Source organism: Aplysia californica, unplaced genomic scaffold (genome assembly GCF_000002075.1).
Source record: "Aplysia californica isolate F4 #8 unplaced genomic scaffold, AplCal3.0 scaffold00129, whole genome shotgun sequence".
In the NCBI taxonomy this organism is placed as follows: Eukaryota; Metazoa; Mollusca; class Gastropoda; order Aplysiida; family Aplysiidae; genus Aplysia; species Aplysia californica.
The window spans coordinates 998,826-1,026,701 of NW_004797399.1; the positions used below are offsets into that span (position 1 = coordinate 998,826).

The following is a 27,876-nucleotide window of genomic DNA, read 5'->3' on the forward strand; positions in this document are numbered from 1 at the left end:
GGAAGTAACCGTCATTGTCTCGGATGGTGGTGGTGCGATTTGAGAGAGCCAGAGTGAGAGAAGAGAGATAAACGAATGTCGATCCGACGTTCAGCATGCCTGTTGTGCGATAGTTGTGTTTCCTCAAAGGAAAATGTAGATCTGGTGTTTGGTGATATTCTTGAGACATTACACGTTAAAGAACATTTGATGCAAGACAAGAATTTGATACAACTTCAAATATTTGGTGGAGGAAGAGTCTGTCTTCATGATTGACCGAGACTGACTATTGTATCAGTGAGCAAGAATGAATGGTTGATGAGAGTAGGTGTGGCGTATAGTGGGCTCTATAGTCTGATGTCTTGGTTTATAAGGAAAAGAACTTTGAAAGTGACTGAATAATTTCGAAGCTGATCTGTAAATTAGCCCATCGTCAGTGAGGTTGCCATTTAATTTATGAGGCCATAATTTGTTCTGGGTTTGTTAGCAGAAAAGCTAGAAAAAAGCAGTCCAAAGAATTGAGTGAGAATAAAAAAGAGAATGAGAATGCTGTCTGTTTAATGTAAATGACACTCCGTACTAGATCTAGATCTATACACTAATGAATGGCTATAGACTATGAAAAGTTGATAGAGGGTTGAACTGCCCTCCTCTGTTGGCATACAGTAGAAACCTTTGTGTTGTTCAAAGTTGTTTTACAGTACAGCCCCCAAGCCCAAGAAGACGAGATGGTAAGGTTTTTGTCCATTTTAAAGAATATTAACATGTATATAATATATATTGCATAGATCTATATATAAAGAATTTATGGCTTTTTTACAAAGTTTTACTTGTACTGTAAGAATATTGTACTTGTACTGGGAATTTTAAAAGTTTTTAACCTGACACGGTATCAAATGTAAGGGGGAACTATGAGGCCAGTTCCACTTTATGGCATTTTTGCTTATCATCAGGGGTGTGACTATTCAGACACAGACACGATCCTGTGGAGCCTCAGCCCCCCCCCCCCCAGGTCATTTCAGGTAGAGATTGGTTTTCAGCACCCTCCAACGCCAACAGCGCATTTCCTGGTCTTAGAAATTTTATGCAAACTGCAAAGATGCATTGGTCGAAAAAGAATGAGAAGCGCTTCATTCTCAAAAAGAAAAAGATCCACAATATGCTATACTCGCATTAATGCTAGAGTAGAAGGACGCATATGTCCAAATATATACACAGGAGCTTTTAAAAACTGACACGTGTCCCAATAGATGCTACCAATCATCAGTGTAGTGTATAAAGTTAAAAGTTGTTCATAATATATAAATTAAATTGGTTTGAGAAAGACATGTTTTTGTGATATTATTGTAATGAGAGGATAACTGCTATCTAATCCTAGATTCTACTCGTTAGTCTATTTACGTTGGTTTCAATACTCACTGTTTCGAGCGGGGAACGATGAGTGTGGGTCGTACAGGTCCGGAGCTCCATCCACTGTGTCGACCCACCAGTAACGTCGATCCCTGCTCAAACTAGGTTTTAGTCGTGGCTCGGAAGGCCAGTTTAACCTTCGCCGTCTGTTTATATTCCCCCCGTGCTCCCATTCTCCTACACTCACTAGGCTACACTGAGTTTGTTTACTTATTTCACGTGATTCTGGCTTGTCTGGTAATCACAGCGAATTATAAACCACAACTATTCTGCCTGTATGATTCTCCCAGATTCAATGTGATTTAGAATATTATTCAAATAAAAGTTATTGAACTCTTTTTTTTCAGGATATGAATGTACTTAGAGTAAAAAAATTTTTCAGTGACTGATAACTTTTATTTCAAGAAGTGGCTTTCAAAAAGAAGCCGAGCATTCTGAAAAGTTAGACTATGAGACTCTGGTATTACAGAAAAAGTCAGTTTCAATTGGTATGCAGTTGAACCTGCCATTACAGAGACCTGTCACGATGGAATATCCCGCCTCCCGTCTTGATAAATTCCTATCTAAGACAGCCAAAGATTCACAACCTGAAAAAACAGAGAGAAAATACTTCCTTACGGATGGTTTTGTCCTGTCAAAGTCAGAACGGCTTTGCCCGCTCAACCCTTATTATTATTTGGAACTATACTCTCTAGTTTGGTTCCTCTAGCTCTAATCTTTATGCCACGCCGTCAAGCGAGGGAGAAGGGAAGGGTGCAGTTTTGGGGTAGCTGATACCCCACCCATGTGAGCCCTGAGCAATGCAGATGGTCAGGGTGAAGTAAGTGTGAAATTTCATCTTTACTTAAAGTGCTCAAGTGACGCTCCGGAATGGAAACTTCCCTTGGTAGACAGAGGTATGAAATTTGACCACTGTCACTACCTAATGCCCTGAAGTACGACCAGTTGAGGAAAACTTCTTCTAATTGTTGTAACATGCAGGGGAAGGGTGGCTTTGGTTGATTACTTGTGCTTATTACATTGATGGGTGAGGCCAAGGGTGGTAGGAAAAAGTTCAATCATTTCTGTTTTCAATTGGTCAAACATTCAGTAGTCCTAATGAGATGCAAGAATTGGTGGCAATTGATAGTAAGACTGATGCATGCTATCAGAGCAGCTAGGATAGCACTTTGGAGGTGTGAAGTTTGACCACTGTTTGCCAACTGGGCAGGTGACCCTTGAATACAGTTGGACTTCCTGATACTATTGCCCCTAAATTCCCCTGGCAAAGATGGGAAATGTCTTGGTGGAATAAAAAAAAAAATCTCCCTTCTGATTCTGTCTTCAACGTACATGTTCAATTTTATTTAACTGTAATGTAATTTATTAACTCTTTTCACTGCTATATTTTGTTTATGTGAATTAGGTCTTATGATAATGACATTTTGCTCTCTGAGAAATAGCTTTTTTCTTGCGTGATGTTCTAAATAAATATATGTATTTGTTTCCAAGGTGCCGTGTAATCTTTTGGGGTTCTCTTTCTCTTTCAGGCTAATCTTGAGGAATCTCTCCAGGGTTTGACTGCTCTTATGAATGAGTTCTTTGCCCCACAGACTGGCAATGAGAGGAAAAGAGAGATAGGTAGGGCATGCATCAAAATTTTCTCTTGTCCTCCTTTTGCAGTGACCATGTCTCTCTCTCTCTTTCTCTTGCCTTTTTTAACTCCCAGTGGAGCATAGGCCATCAACATTTCTCCAGCTGAAGCCTGTCCTGTGCATCCTTTTGTAGCTGTTTCCATGATGTCCCCGCCTTTTCCATTTCCGTTTGTACCGCTCGCCTCCATGTCATTTAGGCCTCCATCGCTCTAGCAACCTGCAGTGCCTTCCCTGCCTTGTACATTGTACGAACATTCCAGGTGACAAGTTTGATGGTTCCTCTGGTCGACAGGAGGTTTCTCGGCTTGGTGGCTTCCTTTCGGCTTTCACCACCCAGCGTCTTTCTACACTCTATTTTCTCTCCTCTCTCTTGTGATGAAGGTCCTCCATCTTCCAGAACTGGCGGTCGTGTTTTTGCTGTTGATGTTTTTGTAGCTGTTTTTTATTTTATGGGAAAGGGCTGCTAACCCTTTGCCAAACCGACCTTAGTCGGCTTCTACGACATGTGCGGTACGGATACATTGGTCCTATTCTTTGCTCCCCTGTCTCTTGTACAGGGCCCCGGGAACTACGCGGCTGTGCAGTGACCATGTCTCCACCATTCCCCTTTTAGTCTGACAGGAAACAGACTGTGTGTGGTTGGCGAATGCTCTTGTGTATTTTTCGCCTTTTCCCTTTCAAACATCTATTTTCCTAATCTCTCCAGGAACAGGAGTTCAAAAGTTTATTGAAAGAAAAGATCACGTAATTACTGTTGTTTTTTGTTTCTTTAGTGGAGGAAAGTTTGTATGCTTTGAACTTTTAATATTCTTAAAAGCATTGCTTTATGATATCTCTTTATTAAAGTATGACAGGCAACTCATTAAATTTCGTCCATTAAAATGTCTCTGTCAATTTAAAAAGCAGTGTTGATGTTTAAGCCAGTTGAATTTTTTTTTACTCTGTTCATGTTCATGAGTCCCAAACAGTGGATAGTCAGTGTTTGAGTGAAAATATTTTGTTCTGATCCAAAGTAAAAAGTTTTGGTTGCTCCTCACAAATGATTCCTGCATGGTAAGAAATTTTTATTGTGTATCTCGATCTTTCTGCTAGGATTGTATCCCTCTCAGTCTTTGTTAGCCCTGGCAGTTAGAGTTGGAAGCTTGCCTCCTAAATGATCTAAATTGTTTCAGAGGGGGTGTAAAATCACCTACGTTAAAAAAATATATGTTATTCCACAGAAACGACCCTAAATGAGTTCACTCAGATGTCCAATGCTTGGGAGATGTGCTTGTTCTTCATGGCCAATACTCAAAATGAATACGTCCAGATGTTTTGCTTGAATGTTATTGAGGTTTGAAAGAGGATTGTTGTCTCTTTTTTGACTGGTGTCTATGATTTATTTTTGTCTTAATATGAAATGTAAAAACCATTAAAGTGAATTTTATGAATCAGAATTAATGTCACTCTTTTTTTTATCTCTGTTGGGAAATTTAGTGTTACAATTGCAAGTACAATGAGTATTTTAGAAAATATGTTCAGAGGTTACATCAAGGTCACACAATACATAGTGTCACATGGATACTCTGTTCCGAACATTTTTTTTTTCAATATAATTAAATCTTAAATCATCCATTTGTGGATTAAATTGAATGAAAAAGACAAATATTATATTTGATTTTCATGCATTATATTTTAACTTCATGTTGAAAAGGCTTATTTAATTTTGAAGGTTTTTGTTGTTGTTTCTTTCCTTCTTTTGTCACAGAGTGTTATAAGCCGAAAATGGATGAACTTGTCGCCAAATGAAAAGCTGGAGATTCGAAGCAGAATCTACGACTCATTACTACAGCATCATTCAACGTTACCCAGCTACATAAGAAACAAACTTGCTAAATTGCTGGTCAGCATAGGACGCAATGACTGGCCACACTTTTACCCAGACTTCTTTTCAAACATTTTGCAGGTGAACTTCACTGTTGCGTCTCTCTGTTTCGATTCAATAGTTTTATCTCATGGGGCTCTCGTGGCCTTGAGGTGTTCGCCTCCCTTCAAATGTCCCGGGTTCGCATCCGGGTAGCGGCGGAAACATTTTCTTCTCTAAAAAATTGTCTCCTCTCTAACAATGTTCTGTCATCTGCCCTTCGTCCCCACTTTCGGCCTCCACCCCCTCACCTCCTTTGCCCCTCCTCTGGGCTTCTGACTCTTTCTGGAGCCTTTCTATTGTTTCTCCTTGGCGCCTTCTTACTGCTGTCTTTCAGCCACACCCCTGGTCTCCTGGTAGGAAAGATCTACACCTAGCCTTCTCAGACAAGGACGAAAAATCTCGTAGGTCCCGTGTGCAAGTCGTGCACGTTAAAGATCCCTTGGTGGTCTAAAATCGATAAGAGTAGGCTTCGGCCGCCACCTGGGCAAAATTTAAAATTTCCTACTGACTGAAAATGTTTAATGTGTCATATGACCTTACTCAGTTGCGAGCGTTGTAAAACACTTACAAATACAAAAAACAAATTCTTTTACAACGTTTTCAGGATGTTGGTAGTGTAGTAGTAAGGCTGCCAGACTCGTAATCATGAGATTAAGGATTTGGGGTTTTGGAGCCTATTTTGCTTCGTTACTATCTGAGATGAATGTTAAATTTGGGGGTCTCGCTTCTTTAAGTACCTTACAATGTTGCATTGGGTAAAATTTAGAGGACATGTGTTTGAAAAGGGCATTGCATTTGAAATTGTTTAAATAACATCATGCTGTGAAGGGTCGGGACTCCTTAAACCGAAATCTGCTGGATTGCCAGTGTTTCTTTGGTTTAATAGTATTTTGGATTAAGAGAGATTTCTCACACGGCTTAGAAAAAAATCTGGGATTCTTATTTGTTTTTGTTTACCACTGTTTTTAGGTTAACCGCGTTTATGTCGAGTGAACTCTATTGTATATAATATATGACAAGTATGAATTGGTTTGTCTAAAGTGTACTTGTGAGTGGTTGGCAGGTGCTGTGGTGTGGTTTTCTCCTTCTTTCCTATCAAACATCTATCGTCCTGATCTTTCCTCCTTCTTTTTTTGTGTTTGTCACTCTCTTGTAACGCCTCTAGTCTTCGGCACTTATATGACCTTATTGTGTTGCAAGTGCTGTAAAACTCTTACTAAAATAAAAGTACAAGCATGTTTTTACTAGTAATATCTAAATGTGGTTAAAAAAACCGAATGTTGTCTTGTGTGTGTGTCCCTAGCTGGCCCAGCAGAGTGAGACGGCGTTGCTGGGTGTGGTCCTGCTGCAGACGGTGTCCGAGGAGTTGGCCGCCCCCAGGGACGACCTCAGCATGTCCAGGAAGGAAGAACTCTTGAGGCTGCTGCAACACCAAGTGCCCAATGTCCTCAATATTCTCAACAGTGTGTAGTTTATTTGCAAATATTTTATGCCCCCACTGACACAAAATCACTGCATGCGAGATGAAATGTCTCTGCAAAATCCTTAACATCACAAGACGACAGGTAGAGAAATGAAAAAGTAAGAGCAGCTATTTGCACTGAGTCTTGCCTGCATTTAACAGAAAGACAGAGAATAAAATGGTTTGGCCACCTGTTACGTATGTCACTTAACCAGCCAGCCTCGAGGGCCTTTAACACCAAGCACTCAGGCTATAAAGGGAGAGGAAAGCCACGCAAAAGGTGGATTGAGGGCGTCAAGTAAACCCTGAGAAATCATAATGTCCCAACTGAAAGAGCTGCGGAGCTGGCCTACCACAGAAAACTATCTCCCCTCGATGCTTTATGGCAACAGAAAATGAAAAAGTAAAAGTATGTAGGTGTTGACTCAATTCAGGAGAGCCCCCAGGAATGACCTCAGCATGTCGAGGCAGAAAGAAGTTCTAAGACTGTTACAACACCGAGTGCCTGATGTGCTCATCATTCTCAATTGTACATACAGTCAAACCTGCTCTACGGCCACTTCTCAAAGACAGTCACCTGTACTAACGATTACTTCCAATTTTCACTTGCATTTTTTTTTTTTAAGATTATTACACTGTCCCAAGAGATCCATCAGTCTAGGAAACCACTTTTCTCCTTGGCAATGTGTGGCTACCTGGGACTGTTTTGACTTCATTTTAATTGTAAATGTTTTGTGCACCCATAAACACAATTAAGATAATTTAAACGATGAGAGGAAAAGATATCCCAGCAGATAGATGAGGATACTTGATAAAGACCTCAAATCCTTTAACGTTTTTGGGGGCATCCCTGTATAATGAAATGAATGTTTTCGTTTGGAATTGTTCTGGTAATGTTTCAGACTGATCTTTATATTTCCCTTTTCTTAAACTCTGTATGTCCAAGGGGAGTAAACTCACCTTGTCGTGACCCTCTTTTGGTATGAAATCTAAAAGTGACATGTGTGCATTGTGGTGAAATCAGGCGCTCATCGAAAAAAGGAAATAGAAGAAACGGGCATTTTGCCTCTAGTTTGGCAATTTAAATCAAATTTCTGTTTATTGGCTCAAAATCTTCTATGTCCATATTAAATCACATTTCCATTAGAATTTTAGTTAAAAACGTTGATTGATGGCACAAAGTTTTTAAATTTTCATTTGTCAAGGAATCTCAAGCTATAGAAGTCACCAAACTTTGGTGGCCATTTTCTTACTAATTTTACCTTTGAAACCAGGCTGTCCCCACCTCCTTTAATCGCTAATATCTTGAATTCTATTCAAGATACATGGGTATTTTTTTCGTAGAAAGCAAAGAAAATGAATAAGCTTTCAGATGATACCAATAACTCCACATGCTAAAAAATTGTCGAGCACCTGATTCCACCATGTCATGACACATGTTCTGTATATTCTATATGTTGTACTGACTGAAGTAAATCCCCCCCCCCCCTCCTCTATCCTTGCTCCATGTGAAGATATTCTGGAGGCCATGTTGGAGAAGCACCGCCACCTGGTTGTGGCCACACCTCCCCCGTCCCCGACCTCCGGTGATGGAAGCTCAAGGTCGTCCCGACAAACCACAAACCAACTCATCTCTTCATCTCCCATTGCTAATGGTCAGTGGGAAACTGAATGTGTATTCCATATGGATGGTGTTATGCTCTAATAGTTTGATTTGCTTCTTGAAAATTGTTCAACACGCACAAAATCCTGTTCTGATTTTAATGACGAGGGAAACTTTAAGTAGTACTTTCACACTAATTTATAGTGCACACCTATGTCTGATTTCTATTTAGAACCTACAGATTGACCCAAGCAATGGTTTTGAAACAAAATAATGTTTGTTTTATTTCTTCCAGTAATTTACTTAGAGCAGAACATCATTGAAATATCTGTGTGTGTTACACTAACTCAGTTAAGCCCCACCTAAAAACCTGTGCTTATGGAGAGTGCTGTGATGTTTGCTGCATTTATGCATGTCACCAAGGCTATTTGAGACTTTTAGCTTACGAGCATCTGATATGACTGTTGTGTTAATGCAGCTGTCTTCACTTTAAAGAATAACATTGATACTCAAATACAATGCTGTATTTTATTATTTTTCAAGTAGATGTAATCGTAAAGACAACTGTTCCGTATTGTTATTGTCTGAAGTTTATAGACTAGAGGGATTCTATGAAGTTGTAAGATTTAAGTATCTTTCTATTTGTGTTGTAAAACTGACTAAAACTAACACCGCATCTACATGTAGTTTCTATGTGTATCAGCGTGTTTTTGCGGGATTCTAAACCTTGCTTTTTGTTTTCTTTTCAGCCAACTTTGTGTCCTTGCTACTGGGCAGTCCAAACCGAGGCCCACAGATGGAGGCCCTCCCCCCACTAGACGAGGCCTCGCATCAGTTGTGCTGGACGGGACTCACGTGCCTTTCCCACTTCCTATCATGGATCCCGCTGTCGACAGTAGTCAGGCCTCAGCTGCTGTCCACCATATTTCACTTTGCCGCGTTCGGCTGCCAGCCCTCGGTGGAGAGCAACAGTGCGGGGAGCTCCAGGAGTGGAGCATTCAGTAGCAGCACCCACAAACTTGGTGAGCTTTTTACACTGATTATTTGTTCCTATACTCTCAGGAAGTCAAGCAGCTCCATGACAAGGAAAGTGTTGACATGGAACCCACAGGGTTAAAGATCAAGAGGAAGACCACGTGGAACCTAGAGAAGAGTCACCGAAATAGATGTACAGAAAAGTAGGAAGACATGGAACAACATTAAGCGGTTAGCCCAGGATAGGGAAAGATGGAAAGTGTTTGTTCGTGGCCTATACCTTTACCCAGGGGGAGAAAGGCAGTGATGATGATTTGTTCCTAGTTACATTTTCCTTGTTACTTTTCCCCTGTTCTATGTAGGTGGATGATGTCTGTGTTGCAGCAGTGAGGTGCTTCGCTGTTGCACACAGGAGACCGGAGTTTGATTCCTGAGTGGGTAGAAATTTGTATCGAGTATCTCAAACTTTCTGTTGGGATATTTTGTCACCCTCAGCTCAGGCTGGCCCTGACAGGCAGGATAAGAAGCCTGCCTCCTAGTTGATCTAAAGTGTGTTCATTGGGGTGTCTTTGTAAGCCGTGTTTGTTTCATTTTCAGTCAAGATTGGTGTAGCACATGTTTAATTTTTCCACTGCCAGATACAGGTTGTTTTTACGTTGAATTATTAGACTTCAATTTTACTTATTCCTCTGAATAATAGAGAGAAAAAGTAGGTTACAATTTTAATTTTGATACATTACATTGCATTTGACATTAATTCTAAAGCCTATGGTGATATGTTTTAAATGCTGAACCCGCTTGTTGTATACTTGTTTATGCACTTTTTCATGCAGAAAAGGTGCATAAGCATAGAGTAAAGTAAATTACGATTCCCTTGGTGTTGATTCGCCAAATTAGAAGAGAAACTTCGATTCCCAGGAATTCTGGCCATGAACTGCATCAATGAAATCTTGGGGAAAAATTGTGTGCCCCAAGAGTTTGAAGACTTCCTGCTTCAGATGTTCCAGCAGACATTCAGTTTGCTACAGAAAATCACAAAGTCCAGTAATACGAGTTCCACAGGAAACAGACTCGAGGAGCTGGATGAAGTGTGAGTAGTTATGTCTTTTTACACGACGATTTTTGTAGAAGCTAGGCCTCTAGGTAGGCAATTTGGCCCACAAGTTATTTTAGAAGCTGGACCTCTAGTTAGGAATTTTATTGCTCAGGCTATTTTAGAAGCTTCCGGAAAGTTATTGTTATTGTGGTCGCCCTTATAGATATTATGTGAATAGATATCAACGGCACAAATTGTTTTGGTCATGTTTGTTTGTTCTTGTAGTGGTGAATGTGGAAGTTAAGAATATCTATAAGTCTTTACTTTGTAATGGTTTATTATTACCTGTATCACCTGTCCTGGGCAACAACGTCATTGCACACCGGACAGGTCCATAAGTGCTCAGTTCCCTCCAGCACCAAAGCCCGCAAGGTATCCATACTGATAAAATTTATTTCCTACTTGAATATCATCAATACCTGTCCATTGCACCATCATGTTCATAATGTGTATCATAATATCTTTTCAGATATGTTGAGAAATTCACAGATTTCTTACGCTTGTTTGTGAGCGTCCATCTACGAAGATTTGAGTCCAACCCGCAGTTTCCAGTGCTAGAATTTCTCTCCCTTTTATTCAAGTATACATTTAAACAGGTATGGGCCACGTTGTTAACAATATAAACTGCATTCTTTTCAAGCTTTAAGATTCAACTATGATTCTATGATGTAAGAAACATGTCTCTTGATTCTGCTGATGTAGACATCATTGCTTTTATTTTTAATAGGCCCACAGTTTTGTTTTAAAATATCGTGTATTTCCTGTAGATTAGTAAAAAATTATCGCCGAAATTGTCCAAGACAGCCACTTATTGTTGAGTGGAAAAGTGGTTGTCCTAGACGTCTGGACATCTTGGACAGTGTCATTATGATATCCTTCTTAAAAAGGGGGAGGGGGGATAGTGTGATATGGCCAATTGTACAGACGATTTTGTGGGACATGTTGCCATTAGAGCAAGTTAGACTGTACTTATATAAGTACTTTGTACATTTTATATTGAATCTGTTCATTTACTTTGAATATACAGAATGAACCAACTCATATATAAAGTAATCAGATGCTTCGTTTTGTTGATGTCTTAAAAAAAATTCTGTGTCCTCAGCCCAGCATAGACGGCTATTACAGGTGTCTCGATATCTGGACCACTTTCCTGGATTTCTTAATCAGCAAACTGGACTCAAGATTAATAAGTTTAGACGACATTTCAGCAAGGTATTACTTTCTGTTACAATGTTTTTAATCAGTTTTTTTTTCTACTGAAGAATATATGTCCAGTATCTTTTTTAAAATTTCTATATAAAATCCTAAGATTTGCTCTGGTTCTCAAATGCTTTGGGTGGAGAAAATGAAGGAAAATTTCAGCCTTTAGCCGTTATGAAGGTATTGTGGATTTTTTCTCTTATAGTCATTCACAGGTATAATGGTGTACCCTTTGGTGTGGTCTGTCCTAATTACCTAGAACTCTCTGTCTCTTGATATTGTGGTAATGTTTTCTGGTAATGAAGTGGGTGGTTGGAGGGCACCATGGGTTGGACCTTTGTCTTTTTTTTATCTTCACTTGTTTCTGTCTGTCTATTTTGCTTTATCCCTGCACTTATTAACCATTATTGTGTTGGTTTTCTTCTGTGTACTTTAAAAAAAAATGCTTGGGTGTGGTTTGCTCCTTCTTTCCTGTCAAACCTCTCCTCTTTTTCTATGTACATTACTCTCTGGAAACACCTTTAGTCTTTGGCACTTATATGACCAAATTGTATGGCAACTGCCGTAAAACTAGTACCAAAACTTAAACCCCCCCCCCCCCCCCCACCAAAAACAAATCCTCAAATGAACAAACAAACCACTTCACTTATCCACAGATATAAAGAAGCCTTGACATCATTGCTTGCCAGTATACTTCAGAAGCTGCAGTTCCGTTACAATCAGTCTGAACTGGAGGAGTTGGACGATGATGTACTGGATGATGATGTAAGTTCAATACTTTTTTTCCCTTAATTAAGGAAACAATTTTTTTTTGCTGTTGAATATTCTTCATGTTAACTCTTATCCTGCGTCTGTGCCCAGATGCGTATCTTATCAGCAACCGATTACGTCGGACTCGCCGGGCAGGCCGCCGAGGTCACTCAGTGTGTACTGTTGGTGTACAGCGCGCGCGCCGGGAAACGTGTGTTTTCGACATGAATACCGCGGGAGTGTGTTAACTGATGATGAAAATAACGCTCTATCCTTCATAGCATTCTATTTATAAAGTGTTACAAACACATATAACCCCCTCTCACAAGCTGATAAGACATTACGAGTAGTTACGCCCATTTGAATAACCTTTCTGGACGCTCTTGTTGTTATGAATGACCTGAGGTTCGAAAAGGGATAATTTAGGTCAATTTCCGAATGTTTTACACTCAAATTGTTCTTTGTACCTGCACAAGGGTATTCAAAACTAGTAAACAAGCTCATTTTTTATCAGGTAGTATCATTTCATACAAAATCAAGCTCATTTGAAATATTTTGTATAGAAAAATGGAAGTCTTGTTTCCTGACTATCCTTTCGAGCTCCTCATGTCTAAGTGGGTCAATTTCTTCTATAATTTCATTGGACGAACATCTAGAGCTATCAACTTGGCATGTTTTGAATGAGACGTATGCCTCGATTACGAACCAACGCAGGTGGTTCTAGAAGAAGGCCACAAACGCACACAAACTTAAGCAGACTGACGCGCACACACTTGACCTGCGTGAATGGGGATCCGACTCGGGACCCGAATGACACGTAAGAGGATGCGCGCTGCGCGTGCGCTGAACCAGGAGCTACACTGACTCGGGACCAGAACGCAGGCGAGGTGCCGAAACAGGCTTATTGGGCTACATAAACCCGGCTCCCGCAGGATGAGGGTTAATGTCTTTTTTTTGCAATACTTCTTTTTCCTTAGAAGAAATATATATTTTTTTGCTGTTAAGTATTTTTCATGTTAATGTCTTTATTTGCTTTCTGTTCCCTTTTGTTCTTCCATCAGTCATTTTGTCTTTCCTTCAGTTACTAGTTAGTTCCAGGGGAGAGACTTTGGATATTTCAGATCAGGAACGGATGCTTCAAAAGCGCAACTCTCCATGTTGAGGATTTAAATTTTTTTTAAATGTCAGGTTCTGAACAGTTTTATAACTTTTCTATTTGTGTTCCCAATCAAGATGTCATGGGAAATAAACTTCATGTTCTGGTAGCCTTCGGTGTAGCTGTTTTAAAAAAAACACATATATACAGCTTATTATGTTATTGTCTTGATACATCTTAATACCAGCCTCGTTTTTTAAGTAGAAGTTTGCAGTTTCTCAAAGTTCTAGCCCTAGTTTCTTCATGATTTATAGTCTGCATTTCTATTTTTTTTAAATGCTCGGTGCGCAGTACAATAAAAAGTAATTTCTCATAACGGTTATTTTAATTCTTTGTCCAAGGCACCCAGTATGAGCTAGCTTGCTCTTTTTCTACTTTTCATCATTAAGTACTGTGTCATGCATGAAGGGCCTGTTGGTTTGATTTTTCTGTTCAGAAGAGTAGGTGCTCTGTTGAGCTGAGTGGTTCATGCGTAACCTAAGAACATACTAAGATCATAACTCTGTTCTACCTTCTAGCTTCACTTACTTGAGGCTGGTATCCAGTCAGATACTTTGGCAATGCAGATATAACCATTTACCTTAATTCACGAACCACCCCACCAGCTTTTCCTTATTTTGTCAATACCTTAATGTGATGAGAGGTTGCAGTAAGAATAAATTAACCCATGTACCCGTTGCTTTCTGCAGGATGAAACAGAATGGCAACATTTCTTGAGACAGAATCTGGAACTTGTTGCTAAAGTGGCAGAACTTTTCACAGCAGATGTGTTTCAAATATTGGTGAGTTTTATCTTTATTCCTTCTTGGTTGCTTTCTTTTCAGAATGGAGGCATTTTTTTTCTTTGATTATATTGGATTCAACTCTGTCATATGCACTATTCAAATTTAATTCTTTATTTACGTTGCCAGAAAAATATTAGTATATTGTCGAAAAACTAGAACTTTTTTTTAGAAATTCAGAAGAAATCTTGTTATTGTTTTAAAAAGATTGTTACACGTACTATCAAACAAAATATTTGCTGTTTCGTGAAGATGATTTGTAATGAGATCATTTTCAGTTCTGGGAACGTGGCAAAGTGCCAAGTTTGTTAAGATCTCGTCGCCTCAGAACTATTTTGTCCAAAGTTCAGGCACTTAACACTTTGCTGATCGGTGACGGCAAGAAGTCGTCCCTTTTGCCCAGGCGACGGTGTGATATAGCATATACTGCATCTGTATCCTGGTCTGTGGGGATTAGTGTTGCGCACTCTGCGCGCTGTGTGGGTGGACAAAATAGTTCTGAGGGAACTATCTATAGACTATCCAAATTTTCTTTCACCTTTCATTTTTCAGTGGGAACCATTTCAAGAGTATGTGGAAACTTTTTTTGGAATGGAGAAATATGTTGACAGCTCAGGCTCTGAGAGGAAACTTCTTGTCTCGGCGGAGAACGATTGCCGACGATTGCACTGTGCCCTCCGAGACCTTTCCTCACTGCTGCAAGCTTTGGGCAGACTGGCAACTCACTTCATCGGAGAACATTTCAGTGCCTGTTTTTCAAATGGGGCTCAAATTGTTACCAGGTAGGTTTATGCTTTAAAGACTGAAGACTTGATGGGATTTTTTATGTGACGGTATGCGAGTTTCCTATAGACTCGTCAAGGTTGTTCTTTATACGACTGTCAACAAATGCTGTAAATATAAACGAAGCATCTAAAATAACCTTGAAATGATAGAGTGTAAATCATATAATTATTACTTATTCATTCAGTTCTTAGATGTGCCACAATATACTCCCCCTTTCATAATGGACGGTTTTGTTACAGTAACATTAAACTGAGTCTATTTTAGATCTGGCACTTGAAGAAGCTTAGCAGACGTATTTACTGCATAACTTTTTTTATGCATCTTCTATCTTTTTTCTCATTTTGCCCATTTAGTTTTTGGTGAACATTTTGAATTCACGATTTGAATTGCATGATGTCATGTGTTGCAACACCTTCTAACATTTTGAGAATTACTTGATTTCAGGAATTTCTCTAAAAATCACAAATTCAAGTCTTGGATGGTACAAAAATTAGGTATTCAGTATTCTCTTTCTCTGATTTTTCAGACTGGTGGAAGTGATGTCGTACGGAAGTCGTGTCAAGCTGTTTGAAGTGACCACATCAGCCGGTGTATTACAACAGGACTTTATTGAACTGTACGTTACCTCCAATTTTCACTGATATTTGAACTGATGTTACCTCAAATATTTGAACTGTAGATGTTTTGTTTTTACAGAGATAAAGACTCAAAAATCTAAACCAATGCTTTCCATAGGGGGCGATATTGCTCGCTAGTGGGCGACTTGGATAATTTTGGTGGGTGATGGGAATCGCCGGAGTAGTGTCAAGTGTTATTTAATGCTCTGCTTGGAATTACATGTAGATGGGAGGTACGAAAATTTTAACTTCTTAAAGTTGACAAAAGTGGGTGCTGGCTATAAAAAAGCTGACAAAGACGGCTTTAAATGAAGGGTTTGTGAGTGATTGGCAGGTGCTTTGGTGTGATTTGCTCCTTCTTTCCCATTGAACTTGTTTTCCTTCTCTTTCCTCCTTCTTTTCTTTGTATGTTACTCTTTAGTCACCCCTGTAATCTTACATGACTATTTTTGTGTTGCAAGTGCTGTAAATCTCTTACAAAATCTAAACCGAATGTTTTTTTGGTCCTGTTTCTGTTGCCAGACATGCTCAGTCGCTGGCTGCTGTGAAGGCGTACACCCATTGGATGTCCCAATTCTACTCAGAGAGCCTGCGCACCAACCAACACCAGGACCAGTTCCGCTCCATGGTGATGACCGTCACTGAGGCCTTGGCGCCTCTAATTAACAAACAGGTAGGACGGCTGGGAAAGTAAGAGAAAATTGGGAGGTTTTTGGGGGATTTTTTTCAGGGAAAGGTTATTTTTTAGTTATCAATGTTTAGTTAATTTTTAGTGATCAATGTTTAGTTAGTTTTTAGTGATCAATGTTTAGTTGATTTTTAGTGATCGATATATTGCATTTAAGATTTTGTTTACACTATTTTTTAACTCAGTACAGTCACATCAATATAATATGTTTCCTTTTTTAAAAATTGATCGTGGGTGGTTGGCGGGTGCTCTGATGTGGTTTGCTTCTTCTTTCTTGTCAAACATCTATCATCCTTGTCTCCCCTTCTTCTTTTTTATGTTTGTTACTCTCTTGTAACACCTCTAATCTTCTGGCACTCATATGACCTTATGCAGTTGCGAGCGCCGTAAAACGTCTACTATTACGAACTAACTAAAAAATTTATCTTTCGTGTATTTTCAGACTCCAGAGAAAATTGTCCCCTCGAGCACTCGTTTACTGTTGCCCATCCCCACAACTTTTAAGAATTTTTTTTTTGAATTTTCAGACTAGAGAGAAAATTGATCTTTTTTGTATCTTCAGACTCCGGAGAAGATTGTCCACTCGAGCGCTCATTTGTTGTTGTCCATCAGCACAACCGTTCGTCCGGCGTTTCTGTTGGAGTCCCCGGCTGTCCTTTCCCTGTATGACAATGCCATCCAAGGACTGTACCAAGCTCTCTCTGTGCAGGTTTGTGTGCTGGAATCAGCTAGTCTTGTAAGCTTGGTCCTGCGCTCGATGTACTGGGTTTGTTTCATTTGAGAGCTTTTTCTTCTTATGACTAGATTTGGTAGGTGGTTAGTGGGTACTACAGGTGGGTCTAGGTGAGTTTGATTCCACAGTAGGGAAATTTTTATTGTTTCTCTCTGCGTGATGAGATGCAGTGTCCCACTGAGCCCGATTACTCTCGGTCTACCTCTGCCTCTTGTACCTCCTATTTTTCTAGTGCCTTCAGAATGATTTAACTCTTTGCATCCTATCAGAAACTAGTTTAGTGAACATGTACATTTCTAGGAATACTGATCAGGAAGCCAACGGTTAAATTATATCAGTTGGGACAGAAAACATTTTTAATAACATTGACAAATTTGGTATCTTCTCCCCCCACCCCCAGGTCCAGCTACTGGTGTACCGATCCCTGTCCCACTACCTTGTGTTGCCGTGGCCGCTGCCTGTGTCGGGGAACCAGGACTGGGACAAGCGGGCGGAGCACCACAAGCTTCTCGTCTCACGACTCACGGCAAAGTTCACAGCGATGGCCGCCACACCCGAGTTTGCTGCCTCCCCAGCTGCTCAAGAACAAGGTAAACATTTTGTGCTGCTCATGAAACAGTAACAGGCTTTCCAACTGTCTTGAGTTGCCCGGGACTGTCCCATCTAGTATGAGCTACTGTCAGAATAAACATCAATGTGTATTGCTGTTTCGAATACACATGTATCTATATAACTCTAATGGTCTTTTGATAAATTACTGCTTGTGGTCGAATAATGCATCTGATGTGATATATACATTATTGTCCGCTTTTCTTTTCATATTGAATTTTAATGTACGGTCCTGTGTAGCCAAGAAAAATGTCCCTCTGGGACAATAAAGTATTATCTTATCTTATCTTAATTTGGCAGTCAGGAATCTAAAAGCCTTATCACATACACTGTACCAAAACCAGTCCCACTTTATGTCATTGTGTTCTTTGTTACGTAATCTGAAATGGTGTCGGTAGTCTAGTGGTAAGGCTACCGGACTCGTAATCGTGAGGTTGCGAGTTCAGGGGTTTGAGCCTCAGGCCCGATGTTGTGTCCTTGGGAAAGGCACTTTACACGAATTTTCCCCATTTCACACAGGTGGGAATGGGTATCCAGTCATAGGCTGCTAAAGATCTTGTCAGTATGTTAGTGATCAAGAGCCTATAAAATGGCAGATTGTGCTGTATGCTTCCCAGGAAGTTGAGATTGTTTCAGAATACTATTAGGTCTTTTGGGGTAATAAAGATTGTAAAGCACATAGAGCTTGCTGTTAAGCGGGAATGTGTGCTATACAAATGCTGTTTATTATTATTATTTAAATTGTGGGTGTCTCTGATTGGGTACTGAAAAAGTTGGCACGTCTGCGGTTAGTTCTTGAAGTCCAGTTAGATCCAGTGCTTTGGAAGGAATGGTTTGGTAGGAGTGCACCTCTGGTTTGGGCTTACTAATGACCGTTACTATGTCCAATTTTCTTCTCCTTACTGACATTCAAAACTCTGATGTAAAGGGGTGTGTTTGTTTTTGGGTCCTGGTTTATACAGTTGAACTTGTAAATGTGTTCCTCCCCCATTGATACAGTTGAGGAGATGGGCTGCTTTGACCCTGCCTGTCAGGACCAACCCAAAGTTATATCCCAGCAGACAAGCAGAATTGATCTTTAAAGGGGAGCCCGTCTCACATCATCTACATATCTACCCAAAGGTTCCCTTGTGGATCATAAAGTTTTATCTTACTTTATCTTATCGTGTCTTCTCTTATCTTATTTTATCTTATCCTATATTGTCTGCTGCAAAAAGCTTCATCATACCACACAAGCTGATAGAGAGGGTTTGAGTCTGCAGTTCCTAATGTTGAAGTGACAGAACTGAATAGAGGAGAAACTCAGTAGAATTTTTCTAACCTGGAACTTTGTGTGGCAGTGGCATACAGTCGAACCTGCTCTAACGGCCACTAGTTTAAGAAAATCACCTGTACGAACGGCCTCTTCCCACTTCCCCCCTTGCATTGTTTATTTTTACATTATAATGAAACTGTCCGCAAAGTCCACCTGTCTAAGACAACCACCTTTCTCTTTGACAATGGGTGGCCGTCTTGGACATCTTCGACTGTACTTAATGAGTAGTTGGCGGGTACTCTGGTATGTTTCACTCCTTCTTTCCTATCAAACATCTATCGTCCGTACCTCTCCTTTTATTATATTTGTTACTCTTTTGTAACACATCTGTTCTTCGGCACTTATATGACCTTATTTTGTTACAAGTGCCGTAAAAATCTTACTAAAACTAAAAAACTTTGACTGTACTTACTTTGTGGGGTGGATATGCTCACAGTCGTACTGGTACGTTTCAGCCAAACCAGTGGTGAAGTGGACGATGCAGGTGTGCCAGGACTGGGTGGAGTCTCTGGCCGGCGAGGTGGTCAAGTCCAAACAGATGTGCTGCCTGTCCCTGCAGGAGGTCACGCAGACGGCACTGGCCATCTTCCCGGTCTATGTCAAGGACGCGGAGGTCATAGGTCATGTTGTGGCCTTCTTCCTGGCTGTGTTCAAAGGGCTGCGGGTGCAGATGGGCATGGCGTCCCTAGAGAAAATTGTGCACACTTTTATGAATGTCTTCTCGTCGTAAGTTTGTCGGAAATTTTTATGAGAGTGTTCCTTTTTGTTTTATTTTGCTGAGAAAAGATGGACATCAAAATGTCGTATTGGTGTGTGTTTTTAACATAAGGATTCAGAGATTAAATGAGTGTGTGAATGTTTAAGAAGTCCTTTGATATCCTTGATGGTCATTGGCTCTCAATAAATGTAATAAAGGGAAAGATTGATTTGAGCTCAGAATGGTAAGTTATTTTGCCCTGGGTTTCTGCAAACATTGATTTTTATGTTTGGTATAAATAATAATATAAATAACAAGGTTGTTTGGAACTCTGGTGCCAAGAAAATCTCTATATACAGTTAAAGTTTCTTCCTATGGAATGGCTAAGTACTTCTCACTATCGTTTTTTTCAGTATTTGCTTTGTATTCAGTAATGTGGGTTCACATTTTTCTGGTTTCCCTTGTAAAGTTTTTCGCTGGTAGAAAAATAGTTTGGTCACTTTAAGATCACTTTAAATAAAAATGGTTTTAGGTTTTATGTACTTTTTTTTTTAGAAACTGAGGTCTGAATATTTGTTATTGATATGATTAAAAAGTGAGCAGCTTAGCAACCTTTTCATGAGATTTAATTGGTGTTTTGTCCTTTGGAGGGGGATTAGTAACATTTTAAACGTTCTTTGTTCTTTTTTCTTTCTCAAATTGTGTGTAATGAATTTCTGGATTGTATTTTAAGTATAACATTCAGTTTTACACCTGCTGTTCTCATCAGCCTTCTGACAGTTTGTTTGAGGATGTTATTTTCTCATTTTTAGAATGTTCTCTAGAGGTGTCCACATTTCTGTAATGTTTTTTTATCTGAATCTCTAACAAATATTTTTTTAAATCCATGTTATCAACAGCATGGCCAAACATGGTAGCTCAGTTGTAATTGGTGCTGCTTTCTGTTTGTTTTGTGAAACAGTTGTGTTATATAACAAGGGTCCAATGATCTCATTTTTATCTATAGGCCTTATTTTGAAACATTTGAATGATTTTGTCAATTTTTTAAATATTTTTTTTCAGAGACATGTTGGCACAGATCATCAACCAAGAGACCAGTGGGGCTTTCAGAGTTATTGAAAAGTTAGTGAAATTTCTGTTTCGCTCCACAAAAAAAAAAAATGAGGCATCATCTTAGGGGGTCCAGTAGAATTAAGATTGGGGTTGATGTACAGGGCTGAATATTGATATTATATGAATTTGGTGAAATACAGTAGATACTATTGTTTCGTCAATTTATGCTGATGTGATCATCACGCCTTTGATTCATGATTTGTATTGATGTACAATCCAGATTTTGAATATGAGGTCTACTGAGGAGAGGATCCTAAGGAATAAAAATTTTCTCTGGCTCATGCGGTCAAGAGTTGCCATTGTCAGTGTATTGACTACACTGGTTGGTTCACTGCCTATGTTTACACATCTGTTGTGAGCCCATCTGATTCTGACCTTACTCAATACTGGATGCTATTTGGACTTAACTAGCCATTTTAGGGCAACACTTATCGCATCATTTTGCTGTTTTTAACGCCGTCATGCACACAGTTAGTTCGTGCTTCACCGGGTACTGTTTTGAATCCCCAGGGACACAGAGTAGGGCAAAGGTTAAGTGGTCAGTTTCCTATAATTGGACCTGGTTTGCAAATACTACTAACTGCCTTTAAAAGGAAAAGATATATTCGTACGTAAAAAATATTCCCAAATGTAAGTCTGCAATTGGTTTTACGAAATGCATCTAATATAAGCAGCATGCACTATACAATCTATGATGAACGCCGCTGATCATCATGGTCCTCGCACTTCGCAAGACATGACGAACGCTGTACGTCACAGCCGTATCTTGGCTTGTTCACCGTATAAGAAAAATGATGAACGGGGTACATCATATAGGTCACAAAGGGGTTAATCAGTTGGAAAAGATTTTCAGGATAATTAATAACAAGTACAAAAGCTCTCAATTCATTGCATTCTTGTGGTAAAGATGTGGCTAGGGTAGCCTGAGGACATTATCGTTGATTTTGTTTGGCTTAACGTTTGGATCCTCCCAGCCTGTTGTACATGATGTAGTCGTTGTATATCTAATGATTACTAAAAAGTACACTGTCTCCACCTTGACCACAATGCTTTTTATTTCAGTTTCCTTATTCTTTTGGAATTGATTGTCCAAGAGCCCGGCTCTCAGTTCAAAGCATTCCTCCCCCGTGTTGTGTCCATTTCCCTGGGCCAGATACATCCCATCGTGGCTCCTGTGAGTGATTGTGGTTTTCATAGCTTGTGCATGATGTACTTATTCAATTATTTTGTTTTGTTTTGGTGAACTGGGGGCCTCTTTTTAGCTCAATGTTAATTACTTTCATCATCGTCTTTTTGCTTAAAGAGTTTAATTCGTATAAAAAGGTTTGAAAATAAAAGAAAGAAAAGGTAGACTTGATTTCACTTTTTGGAGTGCCAAGGATCATTGTTTTGTTTTAGTAAGGTTTTACGGCGCTCACAACTACATAAGATCATATGAGCGCCAAGAGGTTTATGTCAACAGAGAAGTCCAAACGTGGAATCATGCTTACTCTGCTCACCTCTCTACCCTCAACAGCACAACGTCTGCTTCGACTATCAAAGCACCCTGGAAATAACAGTTCACAAGAGAGTGACAAACGTACAAAAGAAGTAGAGTAAAATGATGATAATAAGGATGAGGAAATAGAAAACAGCACTTCCCCCTATGTTGTTCCAGCACTGTATGATCATGACATTGATAAATCAGTCCATTTACAATTCTACTGTGCATAAGAACATGTTAATATCCCCCCCTTTGGGAATGGCCTGAAAACACTTCAGTCAGTAGCACTGCCCCGGGGGGTGGGGGGGGGACGACACGCATCATTGGTTTCGTATACGATAAGTGGATTTTATAAACAGTGACATGATTTTCTGTAAATTTTTCACTTATCAAATCTCTTAGTACGCGAAGGAAGCATTTTGATGAATTGAAAGCTTTTTATTTCACTTACATATTTCACCATCTATGAGTCTGTTCAAAGTTAAGAATTAGAATTTTGATTGTGAATCCTTCATGCTGATTGCCCTGCAACATTGTGCACAGTGAGGGGTGAAGACACAAATAAAACTACTGCACTAGAAATGGGGTATTGTGGAATATGTAGATTGCTTGTGACACTTATATGTTCACTTGAAGACAAATTATTTGTGGGCAGTTACAAGTGGGACATCTTTCCCTCTGTTGTTACCATTTATCTTTTTTTTTTCTTTTCCCCCAGTGCTTAATGGCCATTATTGGGTCAAAATATTATCTTTACTCAAACAAAATGGGTGGTTGGTGGGCGGTCTAGCTTGGTTTTTTCCTTTTTTTCTACCAAACATCTGTCGTCATTATCTCTCCTCCTCCTTTTCTTTGTGTGTTACTCTCTTGTAATATCTCTAATCTTTGTCATTTACCCAATCCGATTGTGTTGCAAGTGCCGTAAAACTTTTACTTAAACTAAACCTCAAACAAACAAAACCCAGCTTGTTTTTGTGTTTTCTTCCAGCGCCAGTCCCCAGACTTAAAGTGCACTTCCTATCACCTGATGCATGAGATCCTGATGAACAACTGGAGGTACTTCTTTAGAGGCTCAGTGCTGGACTCCATGAAGGAAGGAGTGGAAGACTTGGAGAACAGCGAACAGTTTGTGGCCATTTTACAGGTGACTGTCTCCATTCAATAATGTGTTGTTAGATTGGGAGGTCTCATCTCTTAAAAAACTTACATTGTGAAAATGAGTTTTTAAACTATGTGTATCTGCAAGGCTCCTGTTTGTCAGACCTTTGTTTCACAATGCTGTTCCTTATGAATTCCTTAGATGCAAAGTTCACTGCACTTTGAGATACAAGGAGTAAGTTGTTTCTTCGTACAGTATAACACGGATAGCTTGAATTCAGTGGGACCTGCCTCTGTAGGTAGAGGGGTTCATAGTTCAAGAGATATCTTACAAAGATAAAGAAGGATTTTTTAAAAATGGGACTGAAGGCACAGTTCGACGGATGCGTGATTTCGAGTCTTCTGTGTTCGACCTATCCCTGTTATACTGTACTTCTGTCTACTTTTTTCATTGTGTTTTTTTTGTTTGTTCCAGGCATATGGACAATCTTTCCTGCAGTCGGACATCAGTATCTTCAGGCAGAACCTTGATTCCCTGGAAAGCCTTCACTTTAAGTGGAAGTTGTACAATAAGGTAAACTCAAGACTTCTGTCTAAAGGCTACTTACAACTTAAGTTTTAGTAAGAAATGTCAAAGAAATAGAACACTCTCTTATGACCTTATGCAGTTGCGAGCCCCGTAAAGCTCTTACTAAATTAAAGAAATAGAAGGAGCAGACCACACCAGAGTGGCCTCCAACTAAGTGCGTGTGGAGATGGTTGGAAGGCTGAGATTTTACAGTCTTTCTCTTGTTTTTGTTGGTATTGTTGCTTTCCTTCACCTTCACCTTTCCTGTAATCTGGCTGACTAGTGGGGCACCATTGTAGGTTTTTCTAATAGCTTCTTCCACTGCTCGGGGTTCTCAGCTTTCCGCAATATGATGTTCCAGTCATGGCCAGTCCACCTTTTGATGTTCTTTTCCTATTGTTTCCTCTGTCTCCTTCCTTGTGCTGTTCCCTGTAGGATAGTCTTGGCCAGTCCAGATGACCAGGAGATGTGCCCATACCACTTCAGTTTACATCTTTTTACTAAAAGAGCCAAAATCAAATTGTTGTATCATTTTGTCGTTAAATTGTAAATTGCTTTTTCCCATTCATACTTTTCTCGATGTCAAATCAGTGTGCTTCTCTTTATGAAACGAGCAATAATGATTCTGTGAAAACTTATGCTCTCCTCTCACTGTGCTAGTGTTACTGACATCACAGATCCTTTCGTATCTATATTTTCTCATTTTTATTTCTCAGAAAATCTTCAAGAAAGTCATGTGTCCCCAATTCCTGACGGTGCTACTGCAAGTGTTGGTGCAGAAGTCACATGACCTTCTACAGGAAGAGATCGTCATTTCTGTGTACAACATGGCCGCTGCAGACTTTGAAGCTTTCTTCTCTCAGTTCTTACCGCAGTTCTTGCACTCCTTGCCAGGCATCGACGACAATCAGAAATCTGTTCTTGCTAACAACTTTAAAACGGAACAGGTGAGGAAGGCTGACATGCTCATTTGCTTGTTTGTTTGGTTTTTTTTCTGATGTATACGAAAGACTCTTGAACTTCAGTTATTTGTCTATCTTTTTCTGATAACAGTAGCAATTTTAAGATGGATTACCTAAATCGTTGCATGTAGTCTTTGCTGACCAACATGCATCATCAAGGGATTATTGCAACTTATCTACTCTGTCTGCCAAAATGAAGTTTAACACATTACACCCTAAGGGCCTGGACGGGAAGTCCATTGTTAGATCCTAAGCAAGGGGAAAGAACCCACCTTCCGTGAATACTAGCCTATAAAAAACACATTTTAAAAATACTAAACAAATTCCAAAAATCCTGAAAAAATAAAAGTTAAAAAGAAAACTGAATGTAGTTTCAGAAAAATATAACTTTATGTATGCGCAAACTGTTGGAAATGTTCTAACTTTAGTTCAATCGGGGTGTCCGACCCGTCACTCTCACTCTCAGCCTCGCGGTCGGGCCGTAGATCTAAATTCTAGATTTTCTCCGTCTGATCAATCGGAATCGCCTCAAACTCATCCTACAACGTTTTCATCAAAATCTGAGCCATCTGATTTGTCGCATGCTCATTTTTGCTCAAATCCATCGTTATTTCCGTTTTCGAACTCAATTGTGTCGCTTTTCAACAAGTCGAGACACTTTCGAAGTGTCGGTAACGCGATCGCACTTCGATCAGCTCTAATACTAAAACTACTGACCCAAAAAATCGGTATCAAACGAAAGAAGAAACTTTCTGCTATACTATGCAAATCAAAATCCCGGCCCAAGAGTCTCGTCAAGGCGAGACTTTCGTTTCTAAAGACGCTGGGTCGGCGGGGGCGGTTCCGGGCGAGTCAGGGTGGAGCGCGTAAGGGAACTCACGGGCGATCCCAGGCGAGTTAGGGTGTAATGTGTTAAGTAGAGTTTTTACGACGCTCACAACTGCATAAGGTCATATGAGCGCCTACACATCTTTCTACCTAATTGACCCACATTTGGCCCCTGAAAGAAAATACTCCCCCCTGGGGCGGTGCCACTGACTGTAGTGTCTTTAGGCCATTCCCAAAGGAGAGACATTTCTCGTTCATGCACAGTAGAATTGTAAATGGGCTGATTCATCATGTCACGCTCATAACTGTGCCTGATCACAACAGGGAACTGCTGCTTTTTCTTTCCTAATTTTTACTATTGTCATTTTCCTCTACTTCTTTTGTATGTTTGTAACTCTCTTGTGACCTGCTATTTCCGAGGGGCCTTGATAGTGGAAGCAGACTTTGTGCTGTTGAAGTTAGAGAGGTGAGCAGAATAAGTCTGATTCCCTGTAAAGACTTCTCTGTTGACACCCACCCCTTGGCGCTCATATGACCTTATGCAGTTGCGAACGCTGTAAAACCCTCTACTAAAAAAAAAGAAAAAAAGAAAAGAAAATACCCTGTAGTCGAAACAATGGATGTAAAAGGAATATGTAATGTGCTTTATTTTTTAGATGGGGCATCTGAGGATGTCTTTCTTAGTGAGGCCTCGCTCACTTTTTGTGAGGCAGAGCAAAGTTTTAAATATAGCACTTTGAAAAACTATCGAGTTTATAACTTTCTTTACTGAAGTGGGCTCAATATCATCATGTTCCTAGAGCTTTAAGTATTTAAGCAGCATTCTTTTATAGAAATCATAGAGCAGGTTGGAACTTAAGAAATTTGTTGTGTGAATGCACATGTAATAGATCAGGTAGTAGTTACAAAGCAAAGGTAAACATCTTCATTTGCCCCTAATGTTATGCTTCTGATTACTTAAAATTGGTTAAGAGTTTCATTATTTAATCTGTGAACAGTATGTTTTTATTTTTTTAAAAAGATTTTGCAGATGGTCTCACAGCACCACTGGTACAGCTTTTTTTCCACTTTGTCTGTCATGCTTTTTCTGTGCTAAAAGTGTTTTTCTCTTTACACAAAAAAATGAAAAGATTTTTTTAATCTATAACTTACAAAACTGCCATCATTTTCATTTTTCTTATTTCTTGTCTTTGCAGGATTTGCCATCCTTCACTCAGACTGTTCAGCGGTTTGTGAACGACATACGTTATTATTCACTCATCAACAGCAGTTTGCCCGCAGGTTCCATCTCATTCACGTAGTATTAAAATACTTCTGTCAATGGGAAATGTTTGCTCAATGTAAGTCCATCTGCTAAAGAAACGAATAACCCCCCATCCCCACCTCCCCACCTCCACAACAAATGACTGTGGAGATCCACTTTATCGATTCTGCGTTTTCTGTTAAAGAAAAAAAATTGAATGAGGTGTGATAATTTGACTTCCATGTTTTGAGTCGGGAGCTCATTTCAGTGGCTGGGTGCAAGTTTGCAATGAAGTGTGTGTGTGTGTGTGTTTCTATGTGTGTGGGGGAGGAGGGGGAGGGGGGTGGGGAGTGGTGCTATTCTTTTCTTTTGCTGCCATCAAAGTCCCTCTCCTGTTGGAGAAATTCGTTCCATAGAGCAAAATATGGTTTGCCTCCATTGTGGACTGATGCAGAGGGGCCAAGATAGAAGGACAGTCTGGATGTGTTTGCTTGGCTCGAGGACAGAAAGAACCAGTGCACGACAAAAGCCTTACTTCAACCTTTTGGATTTATAAATGCTGTTCTGTTGAGCAAATCAAAATTGGTTCCACTGCCTGTCACTTTCAGCATGTCTGTATAAATAATATATGGTGCTCTTGGTGTAAGTTAAATGCTTTTTGTAGCTTTGCTAAATAAATGTATTTTGTTGTGTTTGTTTATATTTGCCTACCACTGTATTGTTCATACTTTTGAATATTACAACATTTTTCTTGTACACTGTCTTTATGTACATTTAAAAGATAAAGTACATATATTTTTGTATATATTTATATATTATTTGAGTATTATGCTAAGTCTGTTGTAAAATATTTGACTGTGTCATAGACGGATTATTTTGTTTTTCAAGAACTTTCTGAAACCATGAGATGATGCGAGAGAAACTTTCTGTTGCTGTGCTGAATGCTTGTGCATAAACTAGAATAGTTTGGTTATCACTGTGGTATTGGTGTTGGTATTGCTCTGTAAGTTAGATGGAAATAAAACTCATTTTGAAAATAAAAGTAGCAACATCAGTGTCGATCATAGAGAGTATGCAAAGGAAAGTTGCTGGGGGTATTTTCTGTGTATGGAGGGGAAGGGGACGAGGGAACTTCTTTTTGAATCATTTGCTTTAATTTACTTTAACTTTTTAACCCTGGAAT

General features: G+C 39.6%; 1 protein-coding gene across 1 annotated transcript; it reads left to right on the forward strand.

Annotated features, from left to right (window-relative positions):
- LOC101855483 (exportin-6) lies at nucleotides 1-27,735 on the forward strand. The gene is made up of 24 exons (XM_005096461.3): nucleotides 1-710; nucleotides 2,919-3,009; nucleotides 4,244-4,356; nucleotides 4,771-4,968; nucleotides 6,233-6,392; nucleotides 7,906-8,046; nucleotides 8,744-9,016; nucleotides 9,888-10,059; nucleotides 10,535-10,661; nucleotides 11,168-11,277; nucleotides 11,922-12,030; nucleotides 13,861-13,953; nucleotides 14,506-14,735; nucleotides 15,266-15,355; nucleotides 15,879-16,029; nucleotides 16,607-16,753; nucleotides 17,178-17,367; nucleotides 19,157-19,427; nucleotides 20,461-20,520; nucleotides 21,574-21,685; nucleotides 22,983-23,138; nucleotides 23,568-23,666; nucleotides 24,377-24,607; nucleotides 26,647-27,735. Exons 1-24 carry the CDS (start codon nucleotides 708-710, stop codon nucleotides 26,749-26,751), a joined length of 3,432 nt encoding a protein of 1,143 aa, XP_005096518.1. The 5' UTR covers nucleotides 1-707; the 3' UTR covers nucleotides 26,752-27,735.
- Nucleotides 27,736-27,876: the final 141 nt, after the last annotated feature.

Coding starts and splice junctions, on each gene's coding strand:
- LOC101855483 (XM_005096461.3), top strand. Junction 17,368..19,156: donor CCCAGCTGCTCAAGAACAAG/GTAAACATTTTG, acceptor GGTACGTTTCAG/CCAAACCAGTGGTGAAGTGG. Junction 23,139..23,567: donor AGTTTGTGGCCATTTTACAG/GTGACTGTCTCC, acceptor TGTTTGTTCCAG/GCATATGGACAATCTTTCCT.